The sequence below is a fragment of the Notothenia rossii genome (genome assembly GCF_949606895.1).
Source record: "Notothenia rossii genome assembly, chromosome: 4".
Classification (NCBI taxonomy): domain Eukaryota; kingdom Metazoa; phylum Chordata; class Actinopteri; order Perciformes; family Nototheniidae; genus Notothenia; species Notothenia rossii.
In genome coordinates this window covers 84,345,393-84,360,949 of record NC_136902.1, presented here as the reverse complement: position 1 = coordinate 84,360,949, position 15,557 = coordinate 84,345,393, and the positions used below count along the sequence as shown (strand labels likewise).

General features: G+C 39.1%; 2 protein-coding genes across 3 annotated transcripts; both read right to left on the bottom strand.

Annotated features, from left to right (window-relative positions):
• Window positions 1-905: 905 nt before the first annotated feature.
• Window positions 906-8,149, bottom strand: ilvbl (ilvB (bacterial acetolactate synthase)-like). Its single transcript, XM_079677848.1, has 14 exons — window positions 7,714-8,149; window positions 6,854-7,055; window positions 6,396-6,523; window positions 6,055-6,305; window positions 5,514-5,613; window positions 4,736-4,833; window positions 4,448-4,584; window positions 4,032-4,166; window positions 3,624-3,738; window positions 3,231-3,400; window positions 2,879-2,949; window positions 2,717-2,788; window positions 2,280-2,385; window positions 906-2,139 (listed from the first exon to the last, which is right to left on the bottom strand). The coding sequence occupies exons 1-14, from the start codon at window positions 7,819-7,821 to the stop codon at window positions 1,961-1,963; spliced, it is 1,872 nt and encodes a 623-aa protein (XP_079533974.1). The 5' UTR covers window positions 7,822-8,149; the 3' UTR covers window positions 906-1,960.
• Window positions 8,150-8,334: 185 nt separating this feature from the next.
• Window positions 8,335-14,752, bottom strand: LOC307037098 (beta-galactosidase-1-like protein 2). 2 transcript variants are annotated; one of them, XM_079677850.1, is made up of 19 exons: window positions 14,629-14,752; window positions 14,253-14,438; window positions 13,999-14,067; window positions 13,811-13,906; window positions 13,620-13,728; window positions 13,440-13,532; window positions 13,275-13,356; window positions 13,026-13,090; window positions 12,775-12,859; window positions 12,382-12,519; window positions 12,191-12,271; window positions 11,950-12,056; window positions 11,354-11,500; window positions 11,181-11,252; window positions 10,707-10,785; window positions 9,829-9,916; window positions 9,626-9,740; window positions 9,019-9,135; window positions 8,335-8,927 (listed from the first exon to the last, which is right to left on the bottom strand). In XM_079677850.1, exons 2-19 carry the CDS (start codon window positions 14,414-14,416, stop codon window positions 8,817-8,819), a joined length of 1,818 nt encoding a protein of 605 aa, XP_079533976.1. In that variant the 5' UTR covers window positions 14,417-14,438; window positions 14,629-14,752; the 3' UTR covers window positions 8,335-8,816. The 2 variants fall into 2 exon arrangements, with proteins under 2 accessions (XP_079533976.1, XP_079533977.1); XM_079677851.1 differs by having other exon boundaries at window positions 12,388-12,519.
• Between the last annotated feature and the right edge of the window lie 805 nt (window positions 14,753-15,557).

Here is a 15,557-nt window from a genome sequence, read left to right as displayed (position 1 = left end):
GCAGCCCTTTTGCCGGTGACCTGTTTTCCTCTGATACATTTGCGTCTACCTTTCTCATGACTTGTTATGCTTAACAATAACACGTCAGTGTCGACTACCACATGGACACTGCTACAAGCCTGCCATCTCCTGTTGAAATTAAAAACTGCATTTTCTTTAAATGTAAATAATATACATAACCTCTCAAAAAATCCATAGGCCTACACCGGGTTGTTTGTTTTTTCAAATATTAAAAAAAAAAAAAAAATCCATTCAAGTATTTTCTAATACTTAGCACTCCATAAATACTCGGAATTGGGTGCAAACAGTCCATATATGTGTGGGACAACCTTGAATGGTTAAGGTTGCCTGAGTTCACTTTTATCCTTTGCTTTGTAGAAATGCCAATAATATAAAGCATGTAGAGTATTAGTTGCTATTTAGCAGAAATGCTCTTTACTATCTACAAATAGAGCCCTTGGCAGCAATAGAAGGTTCAACCTTTATAACATGACAGAACTTTATGTTACAGCTCTTACCAGATTTGCAGCTATATTTCCAAGGTGTTAACACAAATAAACAGAGCTGTAGTGTGTATTCTGCACAGGATCCGAGTGGTGTGAAAGTATCATTTCCTGAAATCTTTACAGATTTGAGTAAGTAGAGTTATGAGGAAAAACTATTTTAAGTTAAATGGCAAGCAGTTTGACAAAAATCAATTTCTGGAGGTAAGCAACACTTTAAACTAAACAATGAACATTTGGATGGCTGATAAATTAGGAAGTATAAAGACTAGATTTATCGATGTAGAAGGTTAGTTGATGGTCACAGTTGGATGTGATAAATCAAAAGATGTATTAAATAACTAATGCTATCTGTAAAACTGCCAGTGTGCAGCCTCAGAACATTAAAAGCCCACTCATATCTTCCTTTTTATTCAATTTATTTGAGGATCAATCAAAATGAACATTGTATGATCGAAAACATTTGACATACTTCTCTCAAAATGCCAAATAAAAACTTTATTTATATTGGAGTGAGATGATCCACACACGTTCACCTGGTGAGTAAATAAGTTATAATTATAGTGCAATACATATTGTGTAAAGGCATATTTAAAATGACAGCCCACATCAATGCATACTAGTTAGTATTAAATATCATTCAAATACATAACTGATTCAGCAAATACATTTTCAATCTACATATATCAATGTATTCCAAGACACAATCAAACATTAAAAGGCATATTATTTGTCAATCATCAACATTCAAAAATATTTTTTCATTTAACAATGTTTTTTCTCAAATCATCAACCAATAAAGAATATTACATTATTACAGGTGTAAAGTCTCCTCATAAAAAGGCTCCATGTTCGTTTGACAACAGGAGAAAAGGCAAAGTGGTCACATTTGATAACATTAACCAAAACTCTCTCACACACAAGAAGTAACTGGTTTATTTGCGAGAAACTTATAATAGGCTGTTTAAAGGTGAGAAATCGAACCCAGAGCCCCTGTAGAGGTCAAATCCCTTAACGTAAGAAATTCTTAATTTTTGTGTCCCTTCTCCAAATGCATCAATCTTCTGTAATTTAAAGCATTTACCTGAAAGTTATACACCTTAATATGTAGTTTATAGGCTGGCAGATCTGGAGCTGTGGTGTTTCACTTATTAGTTAATAATAAAGCTGCACGTTTAGAAACAGTCACCAACAGAGTCATGTTTCTGGTGTTAGCAGATGTCTAGCTAGATTTGAACCTGGTCTGATGACGGAAGTAAGTGATGGATGTTGAACTCTTTTCAATCAGCGAACTGTAAAGTAATTTCCTCATACCAAAGAGAAATATGGCTTTAAGGGCACAAAGGATTAGCATAGGTCTGGCATCCAGCAGTGTGTTCATCCTCTCTCGGAGCCTGATGTTAGAGTCGATGGAGAGCCAAAGGAAAAGGCAGAAGTTTTCAGAAATCACAGCGGCTCTAAACGGAGATAGAGCCCTCTCTAAAGTCGGTCTTCCCTATGAGAACATTGAGGAGTGTCGCCCTGCCCTCCCGGGTCTCCCTCTGAGCCTGTCTGATGATGTCACTGAGTCTGTCCTCATCCTCACGCCCCACAAGGTAGCCCTTACCGCCGTAGCCATCCGCAACTGTATGATAATCTGCAAAACAGGAGAAGAAAATATCGTCGTCGGTTAGTAGCTGCCCAGTTTTCATAAATACATGTATTTTATTCACAGTGTGGGATTTAGCCTGTACACATTTTCAAAAGGTATCACATTAGTCACAAAGCATTCTTTACCTGTAAATGCAAGGCCACATGCCACGTTGCTGCCCAGTATGGGAACCTGCTCTCTGGCTATCTGACTCCAACATGCATCATTCCCCACCAAAGCTAGAACTGGTGTCTGCAAAATAAAAAGTAAATGTAGATTAGGGGCAAACAATTAAAAAGTGTGAAAATCTGTATCTGCTGACTGTACTTGATTGACATCTACTCCACTCCATTACAGCTGTTGAGGCAGGACAATTTACACCTTCATTATTTATTTATATATACATGTTATTATTACTTTCTCTTTTAATTGCAAATTCTTACATTTTTATAAATATTTTAAATGCATATAACTTTTGTTTTACTTCATTCTAAAATGGAACAACTCTTCTAGTATTGCACATTTATCATGGTTTAGTGAGTTGCTTATAAATATATAAGTGTGAATATATTAGTGATTTTACCTTGTGTCTAGTGAAGGTGTCAAACTCTGCAACACTGTATCCCAAGGAACCGTCACCATACACTATCCACACCTGAAAAGCACACAGAGTAGCATTTTATTCACAAAGTGTGAAAGTGGCTCATTAGACAAAGTACTAGAAATGACTGCTTTCATATTTTACCTCAGATTCAGGTCGGCACAGTTTTGCCCCTAAGGCAAATCCTCCTCCAACACCCAGGGTCCCGAAGGCTCCTGCAGGGACAAGGAACAGTGGAGTGATGTCATTATGACTGCGAAGAAAGCGCAAGTAACACCAGAACATATTGCTGTAGTAAAGACATAAGTTGTGACAACAAGCGCACACCTGAGATTTTAACCTCTGTGTTTGTGACACAAAAAGCCAACAACTGAAATGATTAAGGTGACTTGAAATGATTGGTTCTTGTTCTATAGTCCTAAAATGAAATGCCCTCTCCTCCACTCACATTTTAAATAATCAAACATCAGTTGTTGATTTGCCAAAGAGATCTAACCTGGATCCAGCCACCGCATAGGTCCTCTTGGTCTCATTATGTAAGCAGCACTTCCAACAAAATCCCCCCCATCGGCAACAATGATGCTGTCCTCTGACATCAGCTCATCCACACAGTGGAGGACTTTCAAGGGATTTAAGTGGCGGTCGGTCTTCTCGTCAGCTCTAGCCCTGAAATAAAAGTACTCTAGTTTATGTGGAGAGATGATTTTGTAGTTACAGATTAGTAGTAGCATTAACATTAGAATTATTGATGAGATTTTTCTTTGATTTCTTGTTGTTGAACATCAACTCAGGACATGTCATTTAATAATAGAACAGAGGTTTTCAAGAGATCTTTTAATAGTGCATGATGACTCACTCACAGAGAACAGGGATCATCACCTGTGCTCACCTGTTTTGATCCTCTTTGGTTACATCTCCTGCTTTGAGGCTCTGAGGCCATTCCTCTGGACAGCGATAGCCCTTTAGTCCTTTGGCAAGCTTCATTAGCAAAGAACCAGCATCACCTAAAATGGAGCAACATTGACATTTAAGACTCTAACAGTTTAACTGATGTATTTTCCATTTGGTCCAAAGCTTCAGTATAAATTATTAGTAAGAGGTGTGTGTTAAAAGTCACAAAGTGCTGGAATGATAAATGTCATACTGGGGTTAGTGTTAGTAACACAGTTATCACAAATGAAGCCAGTGCCGAATTTTTTATTTTTTTTAATGGAAAATCTTTCATAGATCACCAGCTATCTGATGACACATTCGTTGTATAATGATGACGCATCACGGGAGCAGCGTGTGAACATACCCTGAATTGCCACAGTCGGTTTCCAGAACATATCTGAGTTTTTCAGCAGCTGCGATTTATCTCTGTTGACAGCGATGATCTTGCTGCGTCGGTTAAGAACTCTGCCGTAGCTCAGCCGGAAGTCACACACAGTGCCTGCAGACAAAACATTATTTTTCCAATATATATATTAGTCAATGGGTAGCCTGTGGCTAAACTGACTGCCCACACAGGTCAGATTCCAAAAACTATTTCAACAATCACAGAGCAACTTCCAGAGTTGGTTTACGTTTATTTTAGCAAGAAAAAGCTGTCATTCTGTTAAACCACAACTAATGCCACAAATCAGTTACCCCGGTTAGTTGACATTATTAAGTTAACCTCTGTTATTGCTATGTCAACATATAGTAATTACATTTGAAGAGTGTGTGTCTGACCTGCTAAGAGCACCAGGTCAGCGTCCTTCAGAGCATCTCGCCTGTTCTGTCTGATGTGGATGGGACTGTCTCTACCCAGCATGCCCCGGGACATGCCTCCGAGGAAGCAGGGGATGCCAAGGTCCTCCAAAGCCTTCCTATACAGCAGAAAAACATTCATTCCCAGATGAGCATTTCTAAGTAAATTTGTCAAAAAAGCCTTCAATTCTATTCTTTTACAGGAAAATAAGGAAACAGGATAGGAAAGTAGAGAAAGAGGGCGGGGGGGTTCAACACACTGTGCTTTACCTGATGTCATCGGCTGGCGTTGGGGGGAGTGTTGCTTGGCTACCAAGCAAAATAACAGGTTTCTTGGCCCGACTCACTAACTCGATGCACTTTTGTACCTATTTGTAATAAGAGGGGGGGAAAACAGCAAAACGTTTTAACCTCAGAGTAAGCCATCTTATTACTGTACACAGTGAGAGAGATCAATACTGACTGATAGTGTACAGTGTATCTGTCTAAACATGTTGTATCCCCCTGTGAAGCTGACCATTGAGCGGCCCGACCAAGCAAGGAGGCAGAGGCAGAGGCAGAGAGTTCAAATATAACCCGGTGTGGGCATTTATTCCTCTTTGTGGTACAGGATACACAGCCTCAATATGACTGTCTCCCGTGAACACAGTCACCAGCAACAAGGACCTCACACACACACAGACTAACGGGAAAACAGAACCCTAAATACACACAGGATCAATCAAACCAACAAGACACAGGTTAGGGGGGAGGAGACAACACAGGGCAACAGGTGAACACAATCAGCAGCAACAGACAAGACGGGAGGGGGAACACTTTTCAAACTAAAACAGGAAACAGAGACAGACAAACTAAAACACAGAGAGATTGCGACAAACAGATGCATACATTACCTATAATCACATGCTTCCTGTGTAATGTTTTAGGGTGGAACAGATTAATATCCCTCGCCAATAATGAAGCTATATAATCCGTAACGGAGGCCGAGATCTATGGCCCCAAAGATCCCCTCCGTTACACCCCCCTTTACTCTTAAGAGCAGTCTTACCTGATCGTCTGTGGCTTGTGGGATGTGAACAGGAAGTGGAGACACATCTCTTTTCTCCCAGGCTCCAGCAAAGAGGTTCAAGAGGTGGTTATTGAGGTACCTAACAAGAAATCAAACCATCATTGGTAATCATTTTATATACATTATTATTGCATGTTCCCCTTTTTTTGACAGTTGAGATCAACATGAATCATGGGGAGGGAGAAAAGCAAAACAAAGCTTATGGTTGTTAAATCAAATTCAGGTCAAACCAACAACAATGACTGTAATGAAGTACGTGTTCTCAAGGAAACCCCACATGCTATAAACAATGTATCAATTCACCCATGAGGTTGCTAACTTTATTCATGTCTTCTGAGAACTTCAAAATGTAGTTTCATGAAACTGTAAATGTATATTTCCCAGAAATCAACCGATCTTCTTTTCTCTATTGTATTTTTGAGTGTGTATATAAACTCCAGTAAATAGTAATGTACAGTGTAGATACGTGTACTGTATTGTATTGTCTTGTACATACATACAAGACATGTTGATTACATACCATGTAACAATTTTGCCCATCAGGCCTTTGGGAGGGTTCTTAACACCAAACTCTTTGGACACAAGGTGGAAGGGATAGAGCGTGTCGATGGGGAACTCTATGAAAACAGGACCAGGAGTCCCCGACTGGGCGATGGCGAGGGCTTTCCTGACGGTGGGCACGATCTCCCTGATATGCCTAATGGAGGCACAGAATTTACACAGCGGCTTGAAGAGAGACATCTGGTCGATATCTTGCAGCGCTCCTCTGCCCTGTCCCACAGACACAGTGGATGGAGAGGTTACACACAGAGGTTACATCATTTAAAGAGCAAGGATAACACGGTTAGAGGACCATCATACCTGGAGTAGTGTACCAGCAGCTCCTCCCATGAGCAGCAAAGGAGATTCAGCCATCTGAGCATTCTTCACTGCTGTCACTGTGTTAGTGAGGCCTGGGCCAGCTGTCACTGCTGCAACACCAATAGTCCCTGTAGAAGAGACGATGAAGATAGGTTACAAGCAACACATTTCATGACTGATTCAAGGAAATAACTACACACTGAGCTAGCTACCTAAACGTATTTAATTTGTTTGGAATATCATTGCCCATTGATATGTAATCCTGGCTAAATCTATGCACACTTGTGTTTGCAAAGTCAAATCTACTGCAGAGGGAAAGCCCTATTTACTTAGACACACCTTAAAAAGGGCACCGCACGGCCAAGTCCTGTATTCTGCATAACCGCCAGTTACATGATATGAGCTCAAATAACACTAAGGTTCCAACATTTATCTCATTTCATAGCATAAATCTGCACCTGAAAGTCTCGCCACAGCGTCGGCAGCGAAGACAGCTGTGGCTTCGTGTCTGGTGTCCACAATGCGAATGCCCAGCTTCTCGCAAGCCACCAGGATAGGGGAGATGTGTCCACCGACGAGGGTGAAAACGTACTTGACCCCGTGGGCACGCAGCACCTCTGCCACGCTCTCGCCACCATGTCGTGGACTCTTCGTCTCAGCCTGAGGTCAGAATCAGAAACAGGGTTATTGCCAAGTAGGCTAATATAAGAGGTAGCTATGAGCAGAATGTGCAACATTACGGGGGTTGTGCAGGACTCACAGTATTAAAATGAACAAGAAATTGTTAGCATTGTGTGCATTCATTGTGTTTTTTTTATAGAGGTGATTAAGATAGGGGACATAATAAAAGTGAAATTGGAGAAGAGATTAGTCGGATAATTCATGTCTGCTCACTGATTCAGCAGATATAACTATTTTGTAAAGTAGGGGGGAAAGCTCTAAGGGTGAGTTAATAGCCCATCTAAAGGTCATCTGTCTCACTATCTCAGTGTTACTCCATATGTCATTCATATTTCACAACCACATGTGGCCTGCAGAGGTGAAGTGCCTCTGCCCTTTGTGCAATGCCACTAACAACCTAGGTGTTGTGATAGCCTTTGTGCCAGAAAACCAGAAGTCCGGTCAAAGTTGACATGAATAGAGGCCATTCACCTTTCACCTGAGACAGCTTACAGAATACAGGTGTTTGCTATGACTCTGTCTCTTTCTGTCTCTCTACATGCATTTTATCTTAAAGCTGCCATGCATGTAGAGAAACAAAAAGAGGCAAATAAAAGCATAGGTTTTATAATAACCATGATGAATTTTGACAACCTACCTTGTGAAAGAGCTGGTAGAGTAAACCGAGTTTGTATGCTGCAAAAACAAGTCCACCCACAGCAATGACCGCAGAGCACCAAAGACCGGTGCCAATGTTTGACTCCATGTCAGGATGCAGATGCAAACTAATATTTCTATAAATAAAACTAAACTTAGCTTAACATATCCAACCCTACTCCTAACTGGTCCAGTTCAGCAGCTCAGCTCGGCTAGGCTAATGTACTGTGGAGCTGCTATTACAAACCACTATGCCACCATTTCGAAAGCCTTACATTCAATGTGAATAAAGCTAATATTAAGTCACTAATAAAATGTTGTCATGGTCATGGACTCTTCTGCTAGTTGAAATAACCGAGTGCTCTTCCTGCAAACTGCTGTGCCAACACAGGAACACTGACGGATATATTTACAAGTTAAGCTAGCCATAGGTATTTGAACTTCCTGCTAATAATTTCAAAATAAAACCAAAGGAAATGTCCAATAAAATATATTGTAATTTATAGTTCATTGTCACTGTATAATTAAAAAAATGCTTACCCATATTCATATTGTATAAAGTTAATCTTAGATAACTATGTAAATAATCAAGATATTGAGTCAATACATGTGTCAGAGCGGGCCAGGATAACAGTTGTTTATTCTTTATTGTGAAAGCATAGAAGACTTGTGTTCCGGTTACTAGGCTTTCTGGTGAAATGTTTCCCATGGTGTGATGTCATTTGTGAGTAAGGGAGCGTCGCTCATGTGAATGACAAGCCCTTGGTCCAATGAGAGGTTTGTGAGGACATGTAATGCTTTTGAAGGGTCAAAAAGGTCAAAGACATTTTTTTTTTCCTAATCAGAACAAAGTTCAAACCAAAGTCAAAAAACAAGACAAAGGAGACCGTATTGAATTCTTGAATTTAAAGAAACAGATCAATGGCATGTGACAGCTCACTAAATATATGAAGAAAACACATAACCATAAGCTACTGGTGTACAATAGTAACTTAAAACATTATGGTTAGCAAACTAATAGTTTTTAATGATGACAAGAACTGCAGTTATCAATAAACTGTCCTCTGCATCCAAGTGTGTGTGTGTTTTGCTGTACATTATTTTTTACATTAGTGTGCAAAAGGGGAGTTTGTAAACATCAATTGTCTTTCCATGATCAGGATTTTCCGCAAAAAATATTTTGTCATCTGCTTTTTGTTCCTCGAAAACAATAATCTGAAAGAGAACATAAAAATTGAAAAAATTTCAACAATGTGCCTTAATTCATCTACAAAACAAATAGAGAGCAGGGGTTAATGTCATAAACCTGATTCTCTCCACTTCTGAGCCAAGGTCCCGGGAGATAAAGGTGATGCTGGGGTCCAATGAACCAATGGCGTCCAAGGTTCTGCCCATTGACAAACACGGCTCCTTTACCCCAACCCTGTGAATCGATCCACAGGTATAATATTCCACCTTTTACATTTTAAATATTGTAATACAACACACTGCTGCTGCTGTTACACAATCATTTCCCAATTCTGGATCAATAAAGTATCTATCTATCTATCTATCCATCTATCCATCTATATATATATATCCATCTCTCTATCTATCTATCTATCTATATATATCTATTTATTTATCTAAACAGAAGACCAATGTCTACTCTTTATGTTAGTTATATTATTAATTAAACAATTAAAACACATGTGTAGAACAGTTGAATGTAAGACATTAAATTATTCAGAATTGATTCAAGATGTCTTAATTGCAGCTGTATTGCAAATACTAGCTTAACGCTGAATATCATATTGTGAAATATGTTTTGTTTTTTATATATATTAAATTATTTTAAAAATACAATAAATAGTAGATCAATATAAAACATTTCCTAGCTATAAAGGTGCAGTTTAACATAAAGGATCACTCACATGGAGTTTGATGAAGGTGTCTTTTGGAGGACCTTCCACATACAGTCTGGCCTGGAAAAACCCTGGGATGGAGGGCAACTTGACATCAGACTTCCATTGACCTGAACTCATTAGTCTGAAACAAGATCAAACATTCATTATTCATTATAGTTATAGTAAAAATCACTCGTGAGCCAAAATAGCATAGAATTTGGTTAACCAACCTTTTCATAAAACATGGCTTCATGTCTAAACAGAAGATGGTAAATCCTCTCAGAGGGGTGTGGTTCAACAGAATGTCTCCAACAATACCTGTAGTACAATGTGAGATTTCGTATTATACCATAAAATATAGAAAATATCAGTAACTTTCCATGTCGCTGTTATTTAAAGGGGCCCTATCATGCAAAATGCACTTTTGTACGTCTTTTATACATGAATATGTGTCCAAGGTGTGTCAGGGAACTCAGCAAGTGTCAGAAAACACAACCCTCTCTCTTTTCTTCCATACCCAAATCTAAAAAAAACGGGGCTGTAACGGAGCTGATTATTATTTGAATTTTTCTGACGTCAGAAAAGGGGTGCTCCGCCTATACGGGCAACTCTCCACCTATCAGGGGAATGAGAGACCGCTCGAAAGCGCTGGAGACGCTGTAGTACATATGCCAGGCCTGTAAGTGGCGCTGTAGTCTGCCACCAAAGCAGAATCAGCCCTTGCAAAAACAGGGCTGGAAAAGAGCAAATAGAGCGAAATGAGGCATGGCTAAAATGCATGATCTGTTTGGTATTTTGAAAAAAAAACTTCACAGACACTTTTTATATAGATATGGCCCTACAATATATGTTTCAAATATAGCATGATAGGTCCACTTTAACTTTTCATTTTCGATCGATGCAACATTGACTGTACTCCTGATTCTTCTAATAATAAGAATGGTTTAATTCCGTTATGGAGATCAGTTCTAATGTGAAAACTGAATGTCTGAAATATTTATGAGAAATGCACAATGAGTATTTGTTTACTCAGATTTCATAACTGGTGTAAGAGCAATAAATCAATGTATGGCAGAGGACAAGAAGCTAACGTTTGGAGGCAAAATACCTTTGCGTTGTTCATCCAGTGTTTTGCCATAATTCACTCTTCCACAGTTCTCCACAAGCAAGCTCAAAGTCATCTCTCCCTTCAATACAAAAAACAACCTTTTAAAAAAAGTTATTCAGGTAAGAAGAGTGATCACAATGAGACTACCTGCATATCTCTATGTTTGTGAATAAGCCAAATAAACAGAGTACTCTTCATCGGGTTGATCATGTATTGCATATGACTCAGAATCACATTGTGTTGTTATTTCCTCTTAACCTTGTTTGAACACAATTACATGCTCCAAATTTGGAATCTGCCGGATAACTCAGAATCCTTCTAAAAAACTTTAAATATATATCCATATAGGCATTACAGAAATATATTTCTGGAATGCTTTAGACAAATTGACCCTTGCACTTTGGTAATTGGCCCTAGGTCTAAGTTTAATTAAAACATTTAGGGAAGGGGACAGATAGCCTCTAGAAAAGTCACCTTTCCATCAGGGAGTGCCAGCTCATGAGTCTTGTAGTCCAAAGTACCAACACATTGTCTGTCCACAAAAACCTAGAAAAAAGGAAAAGACAAATACAGGATTGTGTATAGTGATGTTGTAAACATTTAAGTATATATTTTTGCATGTATTGTTTGTATCTGTCTATTCTTACCAGGGCTCTATCTCTGATGTTGTTCTTTGAGTTGAGGGTTCCTCCACAGGTGATGATGGTTTCATACAGTGTGTACCCATATGACTGACCATTGTTATTGTTGACAGGGAGATTCTCCATGTTTACCGGCTTCTCCGACCTGAAAGGCTGCAATATTGTCAGACATCCTAAAGTATTAGTTACATCATCTGGCAGAACACAATACACATCAGATCTCTGAGGACAATGACATGAAATCTGTGTCAGTAGTTTTACAGGTCGTGCAAAATACCACCACTGTTGGTTTTACACTGTTTAAGTGTACAAAGAAATTAAAGAAGCAGGTGTGTACAACTTGAAGCATGACCAAACCTGAGCTGCCAGGTGTGAGACATCTGTATTGAGTGTGAGCAGCATATTGTGACACCTCTATACAAGTGAAGACAGCGAAGTAGGCACACAGGCTGATAACAGTTCTGTCTCTCTGAAGCTCACCACATCTTGCATTTTACTCCCATCCCATCAATGCTCCTTTATATACCAGACGGTTGGGATGAAACATTTTCCATCAGGCCTTTATAAAAACACCCTACAGCTGCTGGCCTTATGTAGCGTACCTTGTTGGTGAAGTGCAGGCTGTCCCACAGTGACAGGTGCTGCTGGATGCTAACAGGGTCATAGACTCTCCTCTCACAAGGAGACGGCACTTCAGGAAGAGGCTTAGCTGGAACACAAGTTGGCAAACACATTTCATTATGCTGATTGAGGCAAACTCAACTACTCTGTATAATGAAGTCATCAAATTAATTGCTGAGTTTCTCATAAATATGTAACTCAATCAATGATGTGAGACATTACAGTGATACTGGCTAAATAAAGTCCTCAAGAGTTGATATTTTGGCGTGCAATCTCCAGCCTCAGAAAGCGGAGCGTCGTAATCTGCAATAAAAAGGTTTGCAAAAATGGTAAGAAGCAATGCATTACTTAACGGGAATCATATATATTTTTAAAATCTTTGGTCTATGAACTCTTAGGTAATTCCAAACAACCATAACTGGAGATCTGGGGTTTGTAGGTGTCATACTCCATCGCTCCATTCATGAAGCCAAAGCTGGTTCCCCCATGAAACATGTACAGATTAATGGAGACACCTCTCTCAAGAAGCTCTGACACAACAGCAAGCATATCTGTAAGCCAAATATATAGTACAAAATACAATACACTAAAAGTGAGCCAACATTTCTCTTCTCCCTTTGTTACAGTGTCCTTCTATTATACATTAACAGCTCAACAGTGGTAACCTGAATGTCTGATAATAGATATTATCCATGGTGAAGCTTGTGTAAACATGTGTGATAGAACAAATGGGCTGCACAGTTAAGCTGAAATTGAGTATGTGCAGAGCATAAATGTTCAATGATGGTTGAAAAGTGTTTCCATACCTTCAGCATGGAACACATGGTGATGTTCTCCCCAAACGTCAAACCAGCCGGACCAATACTCCATCACCATTAGAGGTTTCTGGGGCTACGCGAAACAGAACACATGTCTGTATTAAACATGTCTTACAGAATACTGTGATGTATGAGGACTATTTCCTCTTAAACAAAATCTTTATCATCTTTTTTTGTTGCAACTGCTCAATAGTGAGTACAAAAGCTCCATTGAAAATCGACCCATTACAATCACTTACCTGCATTTCAGCTAAGTGCTGAATAGCTCCGAATGATAATCTCTGAAGGTTTAATGTCTTTAGTACTGAAAGGAACCAGATTTAGATAAAAAGAAGGACAAAGTCAAACAATGACAAAGTACATTATGAGCAGTATTTTTTTTACAATGATGTTTCAATTATATAAATATGATGATTAAATCTAAATAAATCTAAAATAATACACTTTATGCATTTCTCCCCTTTTTAAGGGTCAGTTATTTGTATTACCTCCCTCCACCCCTTCATAACTCAGGCCCTCCCAGTTGTCTGATGTCAACAGGAACTCCTTGATTCCTCTGGATTGGAGACACTGTCCAAAAAGATATGGAATTCCTTCAGTAAAATGTAATGTAAAAGCTTTCAGTCAAAAATAAACATTGCAATACAACTCACATTTCGTACAAATGGCATGTAACTCTCATCTTTGGCATACGATCCATACTCGTTCTCAACTTGAACTGCAATGATTGGGCCTCCCTCTTCAAACTAGGCAAAAACAATAAATGCTTGTCTCACTGAAAGCTACAATTGTTATTTTGGGAAATATTTTGACAAACCTTGAGTTTGACTTACCATGAGAGGCTTGATTACGGCAACAAGCGTGTCAAAGTAGAGGTTAACAGCATTTACAAAGCCAGGATAAGTTGTCCTCAACTGCATGTCTTTATCTTGTAACAACCAGCTTTAAGAAACAAACAAAAACAACTTCTTGGCACACTTCTAGTATAGGGCAATACTTAAAAGCAATGGGCAGATGGTGCTACCTAGGCAACCCGCCTAAATCCCATTCAGCGCAGATGTAAGGTCCAGGACGCAGGATCACCCACAGACCCGTCTCTGCAGCTAGATTGATAAAAGCTCTACAAAAAGACATGGACACCTTCTGTTAATTCAAAAATAACAATTCAACATGCATTTTCTACAAAGAGGGAGATACTTATAAAAGCCTTACTTGAGGTCCAACTGATCCTGAAAATTGAATGTTCCTTTCTCAGGCTCGTGCAGATTCCATGGCACGTATCTGAAAAGAAAGCATGGAAACATTCCTTTGTAGCTTATGCTGACTCATGAAAGATGTCTCTATTTCATTTTAAGGGAAGGCCTTTTCATACAAACACATTTACTTTAACCTGATCTGTATTTGACATTCCCCATTAAATGTGACAGATTATTATGAGGCATAGTCGAATTACAAAAGGAGCCTACGTTGTCAGAGTATTGAGGCCGCAGGCTTTCATCCTCAGCAGCCGGTCCTCCCAATGGGCTCTGGGGACACGGAAGTAATGGATGGAGCCCCCCAGGATGCAGAAGGGCTCTCCCTCAAGAGTGAACTGAGAGGAATCAGCCCTCAGACCCTCCACACGGCTCATTCTTCGCACCTCAGGGTGTTTTCTATTGGGTGAAAATTAATTGGATCAAATAAAATAGAAAAGGCCCATCTACTGAGATCATATGTGTTGGATAATACAATCCAATGTGTTACTGTAATAAAACAGTAGGCTACTTCACAGGAAGTACATGTGATTTACTTTATGAACACACAACACAAAAGAAATACGAGCAGAAACAATTCAAAACTTACCAACACATGTAAGTCCCAGATGCAGAATAACAGAAAATCCCTATGACATCAAAACATTGCAGTGCCTTGGAGCTGAGCTTGCAGAGAGCATTTGAAGGGAGGATGGTGCTGGGAGGCCTGAAACACTGCGGATAAGGGAAACTATTGTTGTTTCTGAACAAAAAATATAACAGTGCTTTGTCTCTCTCCCTCCCTCTTTCAGTAAAAAAAGGAAAAGCTTGCATTGTTCACAAACATGTTGGCCTCATGATATAGTTTACATAAAAAATGTACTGATGCACCAGTGGTTGTATGGAAATCACAGTCTTAGAACAAATGTACTGTGTGCAACTGTAGTCACAAGTTAGTGTGTAATAGCACAAGTGTGTGCACTGTGTCTGAGTCTTGTTATCTTTTTAATCTGCCCTACTTAGGGAATTAAACAGATATGCTTTTTTTTAAATTGCTGTGTACAACTGAATAGAGCCTTGATCCTGGCTTGTTGTTTCAGTTGTTTCACTGCTCTCAAAATTATGTATCTGTCACTTTTGCTGACATTGTTATGTCTTAGAAACAATATTAAACATTGTACACCAGGGAGTATGGGATGGCTAGTCGAAAGAAGACATCAAATATGGATGGGAGGATTTTTAAGGGAAGTGTAAAGAGTAGGAATTAACTGATTAAAACGATGAAAACAGGAACAAGACTATATTTAACCTACCCCTTATAAGAAAGCATTTGGGAACAGAATGAGACTGGGGCAGATTGTATACTTTATTTTCACCCAATCAAGTAGACAGTTAATACAAAAAGAACTGAAAGAGAATATTAAAAGTATCTAATTACAATATTCCCTTTCAAGTTGGACATGTAAAAAACCTACATAGTCTTAAATCATAGGCATAATTTGCGCTGGAAACTGGGGGTATGTCCCCATCACTTTTTGA

Bases quoted from the DNA above. Each gene is read 5' to 3' on its own strand.
- LOC307037098 (XM_079677850.1), bottom strand. From the start codon at position 14,416: ATGAGCCGTGTGGAGGGTCTGAGGGCTGATTCCTCTCAGTTCACTCTT. The intron at 12,520-12,774 runs GTATGGAAACAC...TTTGGCTTACAG, and splicing joins CCATGTGTTCCATGCTGAAG to ATATGCTTGCTGTTGTGTCA. The intron at 9,917-10,706 runs GTATTTTGCCTC...ATTGTACTACAG, and splicing joins ACTGGATGAACAACGCAAAG to GTATTGTTGGAGACATTCTG.
- ilvbl (XM_079677848.1), bottom strand. From the start codon at position 7,821: ATGGAGTCAAACATTGGCACCGGTCTTTGGTGCTCTGCGGTCATTGCT. The intron at 7,056-7,713 runs GTAGGTTGTCAA...TTCTGACCTCAG, and splicing joins TCTACCAGCTCTTTCACAAG to GCTGAGACGAAGAGTCCACG. The intron at 4,585-4,735 runs GTAAAGCACAGT...TCTGCTGTATAG, and splicing joins ACGCCAGCCGATGACATCAG to GAAGGCTTTGGAGGACCTTG.